Source organism: Cydia amplana, chromosome 6 (genome assembly GCF_948474715.1).
Source record: "Cydia amplana chromosome 6, ilCydAmpl1.1, whole genome shotgun sequence".
NCBI classification, from domain to species: Eukaryota; Metazoa; Arthropoda; class Insecta; order Lepidoptera; family Tortricidae; genus Cydia; species Cydia amplana.
This window is the reverse complement of record NC_086074.1, coordinates 17,634,815-17,652,743: the sequence shown is the minus strand read 5'-3', so window position 1 is coordinate 17,652,743 and position 17,929 is coordinate 17,634,815. Positions and strand designations below refer to the sequence as shown.

General features: G+C 35.2%; 3 protein-coding genes across 6 annotated transcripts in view; all 3 read left to right on the top strand.

The window, feature by feature from the left end:
* The window catches only part of LOC134648992 (uncharacterized), a 561,268-nt gene that overhangs the window by 258,086 nt on the left and 285,253 nt on the right, over positions 1–17,929 (top strand). The gene's annotated exons all lie outside the window — the stretch shown is intronic.
* Positions 1–17,929, top strand: part of LOC134648995 (23 kDa integral membrane protein-like) — a 349,619-nt gene that overhangs the window by 294,425 nt on the left and 37,265 nt on the right. The window lies entirely within an intron of this gene.
* LOC134649274 (sodium-independent sulfate anion transporter-like) lies at positions 9,943–11,719 on the top strand. Its single transcript, XM_063503998.1, has one exon. The coding sequence runs from the start codon at positions 9,968–9,970 to the stop codon at positions 11,717–11,719; it is 1,752 nt and encodes a 583-aa protein (XP_063360068.1). The 5' UTR covers positions 9,943–9,967.

The window sequence follows — 17,929 nt, the reverse complement described above, 5'->3', positions numbered from 1 at the left end:
GAAAGGAAAATGAAAATACCATTTCTTGCTTCCAATTCTTTACCATTTTTGGTTAAAATGACTAAATTATATGCATGCATTCTTACTGCCAAGTTTGTAAAAAGTTAGCGTGGTCAAAGTCTATTATGGATGAATAAAGCATCCACCTGATACAATAAGTGTCATTTTTTGACACGATTGCAGCATGGTTCCATTTTTATCGCCTATCACTATGCCCGTCACTTTCGCACTTACATACTTGTTAGAATGTGACAGGCATGGTGACAAGCGATAAAAATGCGACCGTGCTACCGCCGCAGGAGACGGACACTGTCATTATCACGCTTTCTCGTTGACAAATACAAACATTGTATACCATCATAGTATAATAAGTACCTATACAAATATCATAAACTATGATAGATCCTATACCTATACAAAAAACAATAGTATAAATACTATAAATAAACAGATATAACTACGAGAATTAAAATAACGTAATCGTGAATTAAACTTAGGTACATAAATATAGGTACTTATTTTCTTATCTATAAGGAAATTTAAAAAAAAACATTACTTATGGAAAGCACGTAGGTATGTCGTTTAGATGAAGATAAGATTAATTCACATCTTCAAGTCACTATCGGTCATCATCGGTTGCCTACTGACAGGAAAAAGTATAGTTTTCCTTGTTTTTTACCAGGCCTATAAGATCCTTTATCACTTTGGAGTGTATCGTCAATACTAGATTCTGTTAGACATTTCTAGAAAATTCAATAAGTTAAGTCCATAATAGATACCTACTGCTTAATATATCGTTACATATATAATCGGTTTAAAAATTGACAGTTCTCTAGGAGTTTGAAGTTGAGTTTGAACATGAACAATTAAGTTGGTATGATTTAGATATTTACGCAATATTCCGTTTAAGTACAGTCAAAGATTTTAATTTCGGACCCATTTTGTTCCTTGTCACAGTGACAATAGTATGAGGCGTATAGCGACTTTCATATTGATAGTCACTGTGACAAGGTACGAAATGGGTCATAACTCATGAATTAAAATCTTCGACCACTTTTCTACATTCTTTTCTTAGTTGTAGATAGGTAATAAATTGCAAAGAACATTTCAGTGTCAAGCACACTCAAGTGCATCTTTAAAAATGTCACGATATGATACACAGAAGCCGTAATAAATCTTGTCGTCTTCTATATTATTTACATAATTTAAATATTCAACACATGAGTGGTCTGCCCAGGGTGTCTAGACGCTGATTTTGGCAAAGTCAAGGCTACTATAGTCGTTGCGTTCGCTATATATTAGTTTTAACGATGCCTGTATGTCGTTAGTTTTGAGTACGCCATTTTATTTTTAAAGAAATTGGATTGCGTCCATGTCAATAAATAAATGAGCACTGCGGAATGTTCTGGCTTATTATTTGCATGAAAACGAAAATGCAAAAAACCTTTCTTGATTCCTTGCTTTTGCGATTTTGCATATCTAATAAGCTCATCCCAAAAAAATCCACTTTACTTAAATGCAATAGAAACTATAATAAAGGAGCAAAACTGATCTTTATTACTTTACACTAAAACTTAATTACGTTAGTAATTTAATGTGCTTAAGGCTTGATGAGAGGTTAACGAGGTACTTTAGACATGCTTTAGACTACCTAAGATAACAACCACATCTACCGTTATACCGTTCATTCCTTTACAAAAAGACACCAAAAATTTCCACGTATCCTTACTACTTTTTTCTTCTATGCAATAATATACCCTTGAGTAAAACTGACCTCCAGCGTATTGGTACCATTCCAACACATTTCAAGAACGCGAAGCGTATTCGAATTTCAAAAATATAACGACGGCTACCCAACATGATAGTAATCTTATTGGAGTCTCTTTCCAAATTATGGGTGCAAGTGAGATACCCGGTTGCTAGTATCATGCGGTTATGCTATTTTTAAGTCTGAATACGGACCTTGTAACGTCTGTATGGACTTCCCGGAGATTTGTCCCGGCTTTTCATTTCGTTGTTCGAAACTTGGCAACAGTTCGGTTCGCGCAATCGAATGAATATGTTATTTTTATGGTGGAAATGCAGATTAAAAAAGCCAGGAGATATGAACATTGCCAAATACCTACACTTAAATTGTTTTCATATCTTTTTATCTGCAGTTATTTGGTTTATGAATACAGAAGTACATATATGTATTTACTGTACGGCTACCATCAGTTTGTCACTGACATAAACGCCGTCGAAAACGTAATTTACTTTCTATACATCTCGCTCGTACTCGCATATTAGTGCAAACGAGATGTATAGAAAGTAAATTACGTTCTCGATAGCGTAAATGTCAGTTTTGACACTGTCAGTGACTCATGGTACGGGCTTAGGTGTACAATTTCCTTTCAGAGCTTCGCTTGTTTTATTAACGTTTGCTGCTATGTTTGTTATTATGAAAAATTATAATAATTAACCTATCACTTAAACTTAATTCGCAGAAACACCTACGCATTCTCTCATCTTAATCACAAGCTTACTAATAAAACATTTATTACCCATACAAAGCAATCGAGGCGTTAACCCTCCCGCCGCCGGGGGTTCCGACTGTTCCGACCCGCCGCGTTCCGTTTACTCTACGGTATTAATTCGGCCCGTGAATTAATCGCCTGCTGCCGACGGCCCGATGAGTCGAAGATGAGGTATGGTCTTGTTTGGGTTGTGTTTGTGTTGTTGCTAATTTATTGAAACATTGGTACAAAGGAGCGTGAAAAATTGGAATTTTGGTGGTGGTTGAGTCCGCGATCTGATATAAAAATTGGCGATAATAATAAAAATAACAAAAAGAGATATATTTATTTACAGGATTTTATTTTTCACTGTTTCAAATTGTTGCTTTAATTGAAATAATAATTTGGGTAAAATACTTAGTGATGTGATACTTTGGGAAAAGTTTATGGCCCATTCATTAGTAAACCTTTAGTATGATGTATTATCATATTGCGGCATTCAAATAATTTAGGGAGGTACTTAGTTTTGATAAGTTTATTTCAGGAAAGAAACTTAGCCATTAGAATATCTTTAAAGTATTTTTGATCAATAATTACGATTCAAATATGTTAGCCATTATCAATATTACCTATACATTAAATCCTAATTTTAAATACTTTTGTTTCAGGTAAGCAAAGCTGTCAACATAAGAAATTATAATTACAGTCACTTAATTATTTATTAGGTAAGTAACTTTTCCAAAATGACAGAACTACAAATGTAATCCATTCTATTCTCCTAAACTTAACACAAACTTACTGTTCTAAATCTATCCGGGCTTGATTTCCAACAATAATTAAATTTAGTCCACAACTCAAAACTTAAATCTCTTAGTATTTGTCACTCAATTGTCTGAAACTCGGAACATTTTGCGACAATGGATTCTGGAGGCTTAATTCTAAGTGGGTATTAATTCTGCTATATATCAGACAAGTTTTGGGGTCTTTGGCACCCCTGAAGCAGGGAAGGGTTACAATGGATTCATATTCGTATACGCTGATAATCTTCATCATTTATTTATAGGATACAATCGCAAAGTTATCAATTTTCAACTAAATATTTCCTAGAAATTTGCGGTTTTATGTCAATCACTTATACTATTTATTTGTTGAAGACCTCTCGCCGCTCAGAGGCCTATAAAAAGGTTGTCCATTCCTTTGATTTTGGATTTTCATTTTGACATAGACATATTATATTAGTCAAAATTGTGTTTGTCTTGGCAAGTTTTTATTTACGGGCGGCTAGAGGGAAATCAACTATTTCAGGATGTAGTTATAAAAAGGCCATAAGATTATATAACTTTTGGGAAAACCGTTGATAAAGCTTACCACAGATATATAGCTTTTTCTTGGCTAATAGATTTTTCTTGCCAGACATCATATCAACATTTTTACTTTCTTTGTCTTGTAGGTTTTTAAGATAATCTATGTTAAGGAAAATGATTTTGATGTTAGATAGGATATCAAAGATATTTGCGCACTTGACATTCATGTGTTCAGATTTTGTAAATTTGATACTTAGATATTTTTGTATTTAAAGTTGTACCAAACATTTTGTGTTAAAATGGGGAATTTTTATATTATTTCTACTCAGAATCACGAGCTTTTTCTATTTTTACTGAGAAAATTGTACGACATTTTGGGGACACTTTTATTCTCGTATTAGGATCGAAATAGCAGTGGAAATAACATAAAAATCTAAAATGCAAGTGTCGTGTTCAACTTTTAATAGAAATGCCAACTTTTGCTTTTGGACACGGTATTTTAAGGGTTCAAGGGAAAAACCATAATAATATTTTTTTTATAGATTTATTTTGTTGGTACCTTCCCTTTCTACCTATTTAGCAAATAGGATAACCATTTTTTAGAGACTGTAGAGTCATGTGTGTATGTAATAATTCAATTATCTCTCGTCGTGGTCTAGGAGATACGTGCGCGTTGCCAAATCTGTAGAAAAATGTACACTTATTTTCATACTTAGTCCCTCGAGAAAACCTCGCTTGGGAGTTTATTAATTTACCTATTTTAATTTTATTGAAAAATATGTACCTATATTAGTTCTCACGTTTTCATTCAGTTTTAAAACCTCCCCACTGATAAAAGTCAGTAATCATCGCACCATGATTGATCGTCACCCCACCTAACAATTATTAAGCTATTGACGAGGGCTTTAATCGTATTAAAAATTGAATAGTTGCTTAAAACCGGATTTAAAGTTAATGACGTGGAAGTAATTAATGATGTTTAAGTTTTTTTAAGTGCTTTGGAGTTTATGAAAAATAAACTTTATATTTAATGTTGATTAAGTATAGTTTATATTTTGGCAACTTTGGTGCAGGAGGAAGATTTTTTTGCCTTAATTGGATCCTTTTTAACCCTTTCAGCGCTACACACACGTTGTCGTTTTGTTATCGGCTACGACCGTAGCTCGGCGGTGAATATGTTAAATGGGTGGGCTAAGATGTTATCATCATCATTTTCACCATCAGATTATGCACATATAAGTCCGTAATGTATTTTCAGGCATCGTTGTTACACACAAGTCAAACAAGGACAGGTTTTTAAAAGGCCACTTCTGTACCTACCAAACAATTCATTTTTAAATCATAAAGGGGCCCACTTATTACCAGTCCGCCGGACGATATCGGCCTGCCAGTTAGAACAAAAAGTTGACAGCTCCGAACAACTGACAGGCCGATACCGTCCGGCGGACTGGTAATCAGTGGGCCCCTTTAGAGTCTTATTAGTCGTACATCTACATAGTTTCGTCTGTTACCCAGGCTACACTTTCCCGTAGTAAAAGTTTAACGGACATACAGCGGATAGGTATTTTTCTAATGTGTATGTACAGCTTCAACATAAACTTTACAAAACTCCAACACAAAGTTTATGAAACTAGCCAGTCGTAATTACAAACTAACCTTACAATATAAGACCCCCCCAAGTTTGCTAAACTGATTTTTAATGTAAACTGCCTCCACGGGGCGCTAAAGATTTTTCAATTAGTTAAGCTGAAGCAAAAAGCTAATTTGCGAATTTAGCATAAACCTAACAAAAAGTATCAAAACAATCCCTAACGCCACTCCATTCTATTCACAACCCTATAACAATAGAACTAAAAGTTTTATTTACAACTACAACGCCGCAGACAGAACTGTACAAAGACCAACACCAACAACAGAAGGCAACCGGCGGATACTCTATGTCCATCTTAATAAAGGTTAATTTCAAATGGTTTATCAGCACATGTAACTTGGTTCTCCGTAATGCCAGAAACATATGCGTGGCCACGTGCACCTCCATCACACCCTTATCTGGCCAACCCGGACTCGATGCTGGAAAGTTTCCCGTCGCTCACCATCAGCATGATTTTAACTAACCAGTATAAGTTAGTTCGTCTATAATACATCATTGTATGAATCTGAAGCTCATATTTATAGTGGTTTACTCAGTAATAGTTGGGAATGCTCCTGCTATCGTTGGTCGGCTGAAATGTCGATAGCATCACGACGTATGGCGACATGCGTGTGGAATTAAAAAGTGGGCTTTGAAAAGGGCTTGTTAAGGATTTAGCTTGAAGGGTAAGAACGGTATCAGGTGGTTGTTGAACTCTTGCTTATCTTTGATAGTGGATAACAAAATAAAATAAACAACAAAAACAGTACCCATATAAATATTGAAGCTTATTGTGGAAAGGAGTTTAGACCTTAGGGAATTTCACCTTCTGTAAAAAATAACCTTATTGACAGCGCCAACAAGTTGCACCCGGTACATATCACGATGCATTTATGTCAATTACCTTATGAGTTAAGGCTACATTTTACTTGGCTTTTTTAAAATGTTTATTTATCATATTTCGTTGCATAGACAATCATATCATCATCATGAGTTAGGCTGTCACGTGCCAAAAATACAATTACATACTGGGAAGACTCCAAATTACGTAGGTAACTAGGACGAAAACAATGACTATTATTGTGTTCGTCGTGACATTTTTGACGGTAGCTGGGAGTTTACACGCTTTGTCATATTTGTATCCATCACTATCGTGTACTTAATAAGATAAAGAGATTGAGAAGTAAAATAACCGTCTGTAACGCGGAGTGTTCTGTATAAAATTTTTGTCGCTGTCTAACCACATAATACAATTTGGAAATACTTTGATCTCCATACTAAAATTAACCGCCCTAATCAGTATTTTGAGACAATTATGAATGGTGAAAAACACGGTTCTTTTCAAACATAAAACAAGTCAAGAAACCCTAAAAAATTATGACAAGGAATAGTAGACTATCTTGACAAATGAACATATCAAGGCGTTCATTCAATGATAGGCGACTTTCAACTAAACCTTCAGTCAGTCCTTACTTCAATGTCTAGGCAAATGGTCGCGCTCTCATACAAGTAGTATAACATTAAAAACCATGACGCTTTCAAATATTAAAACAGAAGACCAAACTTCAAATGAAGATCGACCACCATCGTCTTGTGTAGAAAAGAAGTTATGCAGTGTTGAAACAATTAAAAAGAGACTACCCATAACAACATGGCTACCGGAGTATACATTATCGAAATTAATGCTGGATATGATTGCTGGGATCACTGTTGGACTAACTGCTATCCCCCAAGGCCTGGCATATGCTGATGTAGCTGGCTTGTCTCCAGAATATGGACTTTATTCAGGATTGGTAGGAGGTGTTGTTTACCTGTTCCTTGGTACCTGCAAAGACATTACCATCGGACCAACCGCCATCATGTCAACGCTGCTTTCAAAATACGTTGCTGGTTACTCTGCCGACTTTGCTGTTTTGGCAGCCTTCATGACCGGTATTATTATATTGTCAATGGGTGTATTCCGACTTGGATTTTTAGTTAACTATATATCAAAACCAGTTATCAGTGGATTTACTACAGCAGCTGCCTCGCAAATTATAACATCGCAGTTTAAATCATTACTAGGGCTTCAAGGATCCTCAGGAACCACGTTCCTGGAGTCTATGCAAAATTTTGTAAAGAATATGAAGACAATCCAGGTTTGGGAAGCTTCTCTAGGTTTATCTACAATTGCTTTGCTTTTATTTTTGAAATGGGTAGGGAACGGTTGCAATCGGTCCGACGGCGTTTTGAAACGTTTAAGGTGGTTTGTTTCGTTATCTCGTAATGCTGTAGTTATTGTCATAGGTATGGCGGTAACATACATTTTATTAAAAACCACGGGCGAAGAACCTTTAGTTTTAATAGGAGATATAGAAGGAGGTTTCCCACAAGTGGCAGCTCCACCTTTTAGTAGCATGGTTGGTGACGAAACATACACGTTTACTGAAATGTTACAAGCGCTCGGTCCTAGTGCAATAGTCATACCTTTTGTTTCTATTCTTGAAAGTATAGCTATTAATAAAGCGTTCGCCGGGGAAAATACTATGGATGCTAGTCAAGAATTGATTGCTCTCGGTGTTATTAACTTATTGGGGTCTTTCTGTAGAAGTATGCCTTTATCGGCATCATTTTCGCGTTCTGTTTTGAATAATGCGTCAGGGGTTCAGACTCCTGGAGGAGGCATCTTTACTAGTTTATTAATTCTTCTAGCATTAAGTTTATTGACTTCAGCATTTTACTTTATCCCGAAAGCTCTCTTAGGCGGTTTGATTATCTCAGCAATGATGACTATGCTTGATTTTGCGATGTTTGTCAAATTATGGAAGATATGTAAAAAGGAATTTGTTACATGGAATATTACAGTTATAATTTGCTTATGTTTTGGGCTGGAATATGGTATGTTAGCAGGTATTGCCACAGAGGCTTTCATTTTACTATATATTTCATCAAAGCCTGTTGTAGACATTAACACGATTCAGGGTGATAAATCAGAGTTGATTATTGTGCATTTGCCTGAGCATATGTCGTACTGCTCTGCCGAGCATGTTCGTGATGAAGTAAAGAAAGTTTCACATCAATGTTCTTTAAGTTCCGTTATCATTTTGGACGGTTCAAACATGAGAACCATGGACACAACAGTAGCTTCAAATCTTATGTCCGTGGTCAAATTACTGCACAATCGTTGTCAAAGAATAGTTTTCTTGAACTTTAGTGCTAGGTTAGAAAAATTATGTCTAGAAATTACTCCGGAATTTGAGAACAATTTTTTAATTGCTTCTCGTGTAGAAGATTCTCGAGAACTCGAAATTTTATTAACATCGTGATCGTGACAAGATTGATGTATTGAATTGTATGTTATCTAATTGTAGTATTCTCTTGTTTTATTTTTAAGTTTTAATTAAGCTATGTGAAAGTACTGTTTGTATATAATGTTATCACTATATGTAGGCATTTTATTTTATTTTATTGACGGGTTTACATAAATATTTTTATAGGGATTTTAAATAAAAAACCAAATGCAATATTACAAAAGTAGGTAGAATTAATGTCCTGTGAATAGCGTTTTCACAGATATTGGTAGTAGTGTAGATTTTAAGATAGGTACCTTACTATTTTTACACAAGTAAGGAACTTGACATAATACTCCCTGACTACACTACTTATAAGCTGAACGTGGAGTAGTTTTTTTTAGAATAAAGTCGGATGTAGCAGTTGTGTATGTCTTTTTGTACAGTAATTTAAGTTTTTTTTATTTGTAAATGTATAAAGTTGTAAATATACTAAAGTAAGTATAGTAACTTCTTATGTGGTAATTGTATGTTTACTCTCATGCTTTTATGACAATTAGAGGTAACACTATTTTTTATATTTTTTGAAATTATTTGTAAGTATATAGATATATTTGCCGTAATTAAATGTTTATTAATATTAATGATCATTAATCACAAGTATTCGTTATTTTACCATTTTTGGACCCTACTAAAGTAATACCTTTGCAATATCAACTTGTTATTATCTGGACTATTTAATAAAAATATACTGTGAGTATAAGTAGATAAAAAACCTGATCTTCAAAAGTGTGTTCCAAAAAAAAATTAATTTCATTAGAAAGCACTGCAAGCTGTAAGTGTATACCTACTTACTATATAAATGAATTCAATTCATAAGTAATTACTAAACCAGATGCATTTCATACTTTGTCAATTCCTGTGCTACTGCAATTCTTGCCAAGGCATCCTTACTGTTGCTACAGTCGAAAGTTCTTCTAGTTTAGTACATATTTGCAATTCTCAAAATAACACTACTTTCGAAGTTACCCCAAAACATCTTAGGAGCAATTTAACTGTGGAAGTAAACAGTCAAACAGCCATTTTTGCATAATATTTGATTCAAATTATCAATCCCGCTATCAATCTCGTTTTCTCAATATTATCTCTCAAGATCACTAATATCACGATCAGCACTCAAATGATACCGATAAGCGTCTTATCGATATGCCTTTTAACATTTTCCCCCGGTAGCTATCCGAACTAAATCACGTGAAGCTCGTTGAAATTATGACAGTTCTGACTGTAACCAGTGAAAATGGAAATAAAGTACGTAGAAGACTGAAAAAATGTTCCAAAGACCTGTGTAGTGTGAAGACAGTGAAGAAAAGACTACCTATAACGGAATGGCTACCGGAATACAATCTGACGAAACTGATCCAAGATATAATTGCGGGAATCACAGTGGGTCTCACAGCTATTCCTCAAGGCATTGCATATGCTGTCGTAGCTGGTCTGTCCCCTGAATACGGTCTTTATGCAGGATTAATGGGAGGATTTGTTTATTTATTCTTCGGAAGCTGCAAGGATGTTACTGTTGGACCTACAGCCATCATGTCTGCAATGGTATCGAAATACGTCTCCGGCTATTCAGCAGACTTCGCTGTTTTAGCATCATTCCTATCTGGACTGGTGGAACTTTGTATGGGGATACTGCATCTTGGATTTTTGGTTGAATTTATATCGTTGCCAGTCATTAGCGGATTCACAACCGCCGCTGCTTTACAAATAGCTGCAGGCCAATTGAAGTCGATATTTGGCCTCGACGGAAAATCAGGAAATTACTTTTCAGAATCCTTGTACAATTTTGTAATCAACTTTAAGAGTATTAAAGTATGGGATCCGATTCTTGGATTTTTAACGATCGGTATACTTTTGGTGTTGAAGAATATTGGGCAAGGGTGCAGCCGTACTGACGGCTTAACAAAGCAAGTTCGATGGTTTGTTTCACTCGCTAGAAATGCTGTGGTTGTTATAATAGGTATGGTCATAGCATATATCCTGAAGGTAGCGACAGGCTCGGAACCTCTAATTCTGATTGGTGATATTGGCAGTGGACTACCGAAAATAGAACCACCGCCTTTTAGTACAACCGTAGGTAACGAAACCTATTCATTTAGTGACATGATGTCAGTCCTGGGGCCTCAATCTATAGTGTTACCCTTAGTAGCTATTTTTGAATCCGTGGCGATTGCAAAAGCCTTTGCAGGAGGCAAACCCGTAGATGCCACTCAAGAAATGATGGCATTAGGAATATGCAACATAGTTAGCTCATTTACTAAAAGCATGCCTATAACTGGCTCATTCACACGAACAGCTATAAATAATGCTTCAGGAGTACACACTCCTGCAGGTGGTGTCTTTACTGGTTTTATAATATTATTAGCTTTGAGTATATTAACGTCTACATTTTATTTCATACCTAAAGCATCACTGGCTGGTTTAATTATAACAGCAATGTTTTCTATGATAGATTTCGATATATTTGGAAGATTATGGAGGAACAGCAAAATCGAATTATTTTTGTTACTTATTACAATGGCGTTTTCTTTATCAATCGGATTAGAATACGGGATTGTTGCTGGAATAGTTATGAACGCTGCGATATTATTGTATACAGTCTCACGGCCATCTGTGGAAATAACTACAATATTATGCGAAAAAGGGGAATACTTATCAATACTGTTACCTGATAAATTGTCATATTGTGCTGCAGAACATTTTCGGCGCAAAGTATTGCAAGCATCTCAAGATGTAATAAATGCAGCAATTATCATAGATGGTTCAAATTTCAAAAAAATGGACTCCACCGTGGCTTCAAACCTCATGTCTGTGATTCAAGATTTGGATAAAGCCGGTCGAAAAGTTATGTTTTTAAACTTTTCCAATAGTATTGTTAACTTATGTCTTGACATTAACCCTAATTATACTGACAGGTTTGTGATCGCCTCTAACTCTGAAGACGTTTTAATAAATCCGTAAAAGCTGAATAGTTTAGTTTTTTGTTATGTTCACGAATTACTGCAGTTTTAAGTGATGATGAACAAATAATGATAGAATTAGACCGAGATAAGTCTGCAACGATTTTGATAGCACACGCAGTGCAAGTGTTATTTTAACCCTCGTACTTCAATCAAATTATTAAGTATAAATAACGCTTGCACTGCATATGCTATCAAAATCATTGCAGACTTCTCTTGTATATTGCAGTAATCTACTACTTGACTAAGATTGATAAAATACATATCGAACTCAAGCACCTTTTCAAAATGATACACTACATCTTTATTAGTGCAACTGCAGAATAAGCCATTTGTAATAACAATAGCGTTGTTCCTGAGAATATATGAAATGTTAAGATACAGAATAATAATAATTATTAGATATATTGAAGTTATTTATTTATTGTGTGTGAACTGTCCTATAGTTATATGTTAATTTTAATGTGTGTGTTTTATTACTTATTATATTAGAATGTGTACCTAATGAAAATTTGTGAATTGTAACCCATCTATAAAAATAAATAAATAAATATATTACTTGAATAATTATTAAATAAAAATACTATTGAAGGGCTTTACATGAAATGTATTTAAGTCAAGTTTTTGTTCACAAATAAACTAATGAAAAAAAATGTGTTTTTTATATCAATTAAAAGTGTTGTGTTTTTTTAATACTATTTTTGTCTATTTAGAGAAGTAAGAATATACTATCGAATATAACTTTAATAAACGCAGTTAAAATTATTATCGGCAAAATAAGGAATAATAAATCCTTATGTTATTATTATGTCATTAGAAACTAATAATTAATCTAGTATTTTCCAATAATGGCTACCATCACCACATTGAGATGAAATTTTAAATTTGTCAAAATATTTGTTACGTTTTTGCAATAATCGATCGTCACCTGTTTCCAAAGGTGCCCTTATCAGCCGTCCCCCATTGCGTCGATGTCGATGCGTCAAAGAGGGTGTGCAGTTTCCTTAAATTTATTAACGTGATTCAGCAGTCTGAAAATGACAGATTTATACTCTTTTTCCCATCAACTAAATATGTGTTGAGGTTTCGATTAGGATAATGTGGTGACGCGTTTATTTTTGATGCAAGATTTAGAGATTGCACCGGGTGAGAATACGTTTGTGACATACGCCACTTACATTGGTTAGCAGGAGAGCGAAAATAAACAAAAAATAATATTTTCGAAAAGTTTTATATTTAGGAAATATCGAACTTATTTATCATTTAGGGACTTTTGTGATAATTTTCTGTTAACAGAGTGTAATTTATCCTATAGTAAAATGCAGACATGGACATTTTAGAAAAATAACTATTATTAGTGTCAATTATTGCATATTTTTTTGTAATTTTAGGAATGTAATTAGGAACGATTATGAATGTTTTTGTATGAAATGTAACGTTGACAGGTTTATAGTTTTAAGCTTAAGTTTATGTTTTAAATAAATCAGCAATAAACGTTCAATAAATTAAAATCCTAATCAGAATGGACGTTTTATTATTTGTGATAAGATTTTTTTTAATTTATCAGGTGTATTTACACAAACATTCTCACGGTTGTAATGTATAATTACTTTAATGACTATTTCCTATTTTCAATTAAATAAATTCTATTTGCTTGTAAGGGTCACCCCACACTAGCGTCTTCCTGGCGTCGGAGTCTAGTCAACTCTATGGCTGCTGCTCCATAGCGCTGACTAGACGCGGACGCTCAAAAGACGCTAGTGTGCGGTGGCACTAAGTGTACAACTTTTATACGGAATATTCCGTATTATAGCCTATATTAGCTTTATCAAACGCCTCCAAGAAGTCTGAGCAGGTTCCGTCGTCTAATCTCAACTGCCAATAACATGCGGAAACCCATCCCGCACAAAATGGTAATCTTGAAATAACCGATCACCCGTTTTGGAGGAAAATATTTTGTAGCCGAGAAAATTAATTTTTGATTCCGAGACGTCCTGCTGGGATGTGACTTGGTAATTTAATATTTTTATTGAAAAAGTTAGGCTGCGTTTCTTTAGCAAAACTTGGATGGCTTATTACTTGGGAAATAAATATTCTGAATAACTATTTAGAATATAGTAGGTACCTATATGCAATATTAGATATACCTAGCTGCATAACAGTACCTACAGTTATGTACCGTTAAAACTTGCAATTGAATATACTGTATTTTCAAACCTATGTATTATGTAAGCATGTACAAATTGTACAATGTGACTGTGTCATAGACAATAACATCATAAAGCTCACCGCGGTCATTGACCTCAAAAGCCATGTCAAAATAAAGGCATAAACAAGCCCAAAATTTACGACGACCATCGCATTACAAGTAAGCCATTACGATTATTGCGTTGTCACGAACATCTGAAGAATATTCGCGTGCGACTTTGGATTTCGTTCGCCTGATATTTAACTTTATCTGTCATACGGAGTCATGGCAATGACACGTCAAATCACTTGGAAACAACGGTTGAGTGAGCACATCGTTCTCTTCCCTACGCGCCAGAATCACTAGAGCTTCCCACCCTCCCTGATATCTATTCAAACATTCTTCGTCGGGGGTTTTCGTGGAAGTTCCAGAGCTCTGCGAAAACTGGCCAGGTGGGCACGAGAGACACCGTGGACCATTTTTTGTGTAAAATTTCAAGCTTCTGAATAGAGAATAGTTTCCAGGTGATTAGCTCCGGCGTTATATACTGATTTGCTACAAGGAAATGCGCCATCTGTGGAAGATTGAGTCTTTGTCATATTGAATTATGAAGGCGATAGATAACAGGATGATAGTACCTGATGGAAAGATGTTTCTGATAAGATTATGCGTACAGAGGATTTTCTTTCGTCTTTTCAGCGACTTACGTTCGTAATTCGAGTTTTAGTAACGGTTCTATTACTTCACTTGATTGGACAACTAGTAAAACTAAAACTACATCCAATAAAGGCTAATTGTGTCATCACACTTGAATAGCTTTCCCAACAATTTATGAATAAACAATAATTCGGTTTAAATTCCGTAATAAACCCTTCTCCATCCATTAATCCTTACTTCCTGTTAAACGCCTGAATAATTGAGGTCACATCTAAACAAACCCGCATATTAATGTTAACACTACCTGATACCTTTAAACATACAATATTTCTTAAATTTTATCAATATCAACCTTATCTGTATTTACATTATGATTTGAATTTGCATGTACATTATTAAAATCAAAACTTTCCAAATAATTTACCAAGTTAGTTCTTTCATCATCTTTAGTCTCTATTGCATCATCGTTGAAGTTGATTTTACTGTCGTTTGGTTGTTGAATAAAGTTGTACGCTTTGGGTCCGGCCCTTGTCAAGCGGTGCCTGCTTCAGACATAGGTAATGAAATACCTAACAAATGAGCCATACAATGTTGCCAATAGCAACGCGTCACTCATTTGTTTAGTTTTGGAGTGGGGCTCTGAAGGTATGCCTTTGATGAATGTATGTATTGACTGTTTTAGGATCGATTAGTTCACTTCCTACAGTGTTTGAGTCATTACATTTTAATCCTGCAATGTAAGAAGGCCTCTCTTTAGCGATAAGGGGGCCAATTGTCACAGTTTTATGGTTGTGATTTGTATCATTATCTGTTATTGAGGTGTGCAATTGTGCACTTAAGAGTTTTGTATAGTATTGAAATACTTCGATTTCGTGTTACTACTTAATTATTAAAGACGTCAAATACTGTACACCGGTTTTAGTTTCCAAAACTTATTACAATTTATTTTAAACTAAAAATCGTCTCATACCTACTACCATCATCGTCAAAGTAACGAAATAAAACCAGGCCACTCGGGGCTATATAAAATATTCATTGGCCATATAAGTGTCCTGTAAACGCTGTTTAATAGCTTTCAGGGACATTAAACACGACTCACTGTGAAAGCCTCTACTTTCAGTTTTATTCGGCGAGGAAATTGCTTTTTCATTGGTACGCAATTTCGTTGCAATTTAAAATTATTTTTGAATCGAGCGGAGAAACGAAGAGTTCGTGTTGAGTTGCGATTGCGTTTTATAATAATACTGAAAGGATATTTATGATATGAAGAGACTTTTTAGACGACTGGTCTGGCCTAGTGGGTAGTGACCCTTCCTGTGAAGCCGCGGTCCTGGGTTCGAATCCCAGTAAGGGCATTTATTTGTGTAATGAGCACAAATATTTGTTCCTGAGTCTTGGGTGTTTTCTATCTAGTACCCATAACACAAGCTTTCTTGAGCTTACCGTGGGGCTTAATCAATTTGTGTAAAAATGTCCTATAATATTTATTCATTTATTTATTAAGAGAATAGTCGTCTCACGATTTCTTGAATCCTGCAACACAAAAAACCCAAATCTGTGAGTTTGTTAGTCGTTTTAGTTATTAGGAAAGATTATGTAATTAGCTAAGAATGGGGTTGGAAACCACCAATCAAAGGTTTTTATAGATGGCGCCAGCATAGGTTTTACCTGTCACTAGTTTTAGTAGTTTTGTTATGTAAAATCCCAGACTTTAAGTCAAACCCAGACTTAAAGTTCCAGTTTAAAAAAAAACAAGAGTACCCTATTCGTCAGATCTGTCAATTTATCTCAACAAAGGCACACGCTTTAAACATCATAAAACATGTTTATCGATCGCCATAATAACCCCCAGATTCGCAACTCGGCCGCAAAGGGTGATTCTGAAAAACGCCCGGCATAAACAACCGCCATTATTTTCTTTGTTTACACTATTTTCTGGTTGCCCATAGTTTATGTGGACATTTTTAACCTTTGACACGCGTGGGTGTGATGGAAATTTTATGACGGTGCGCGGCCAGTTCTGTTTTGGCAATGGGGTTGGAAACTGTCAAAGGTTTGCATAGATGGCGGTAGCATAGGTTCTCCCTGTCTCTAGTTTTATTCTATAAAATTTCCAAAAAAAAAAAAACAGAACTTGATACAATTTCTAAGGATTGCAAGGAAAAAGATGCTGGCGCCATCTATAAAATACTATGACCGGTCACTCCATCGGATCGGATAATCTGGAAACACGCATACACTCTTAGTAATCTTAGTGTAGGTATACTATTAAAAGAGTGTTTATTCACATTATCCGATATAACGAAACCATATTTAGCATATGCACCTGCTATTATTAATAATATATATAACCCTTAGTGGTTAACCGGTTAAACCTGGAGTTACCATGGTTACCAGTACAATTTGACACTGGGTTAACGGTTAACCCCGGGTTAGTGAATGGTTCAAGTGGCCCTAAACAAAATAGCGTCTGCTAAAAAGCCATTATCCAGCAAAACACGTTTAGAAAGTGAGAATGGCGCTTTTTCCAGGAAGTCATTGTTAGCAATGGCTGTATTAGAGTCGCTTAATGGCTGTAAACTGGCCGTTTGGACGACGACTAGATTGTATGGCGGAATAACAGGAAACTGTATCGTAAGTTCATGTCTAGTTATGCTCTTTAATGGGATTGAGTAGTTTTAATCTACAGTTAGATGTAATATTACGCTTTCATTTGTTTTAATTCATACGTCTGATTCTGATTCGTCATTTTGTTCGTACATTATCTATATATATAAACGTGAAAGACCTGACTGACTGACTGACTGACTTAAATCAACGCACAGCCCAAACCGCTGAGACTAGAAAGTCCAAATTTGGCAAGTAGGTTCCTTATAAGGTCTAGGGGTCCACTAAGAAAGGATTTTTCAAAATTCATCCCCTAAAGGGGTGAAATGGGGGTCCAAAGTTTGCTCCTGCGCGTGCGAAGCCGCGGGCAAAAGCTAGTTATTAATAACTGGGAGACCGAGCTTTGCTCGGAAAACATATAAAATCTCAAAAATAGCGTTTTCCCAGAGATAAGACCTAGCTAGATCGATTTTTCGCCCCCAAAAACCCCCATTTAGCAAATTTCATTGAAGTCGTTAGAGCCGTGTCCGAGATTCCCGAAATATATATCCAAGAACTGCTCGTTTAAAGGTATAAGATTATGTCATATTGGAAATGCGTATGGAGTAATAACTTTCGATAACATATCAATAACAGATTTTCAAATATCGGTATCTCTGTATCATTTGTTAACACGAATTATTCCACGGTTTAAGTTTAACCAAGAATTCAGTTGTGATTCCATTTTCTTTCAGATCAATGTTAGTACTTGTTGAGATC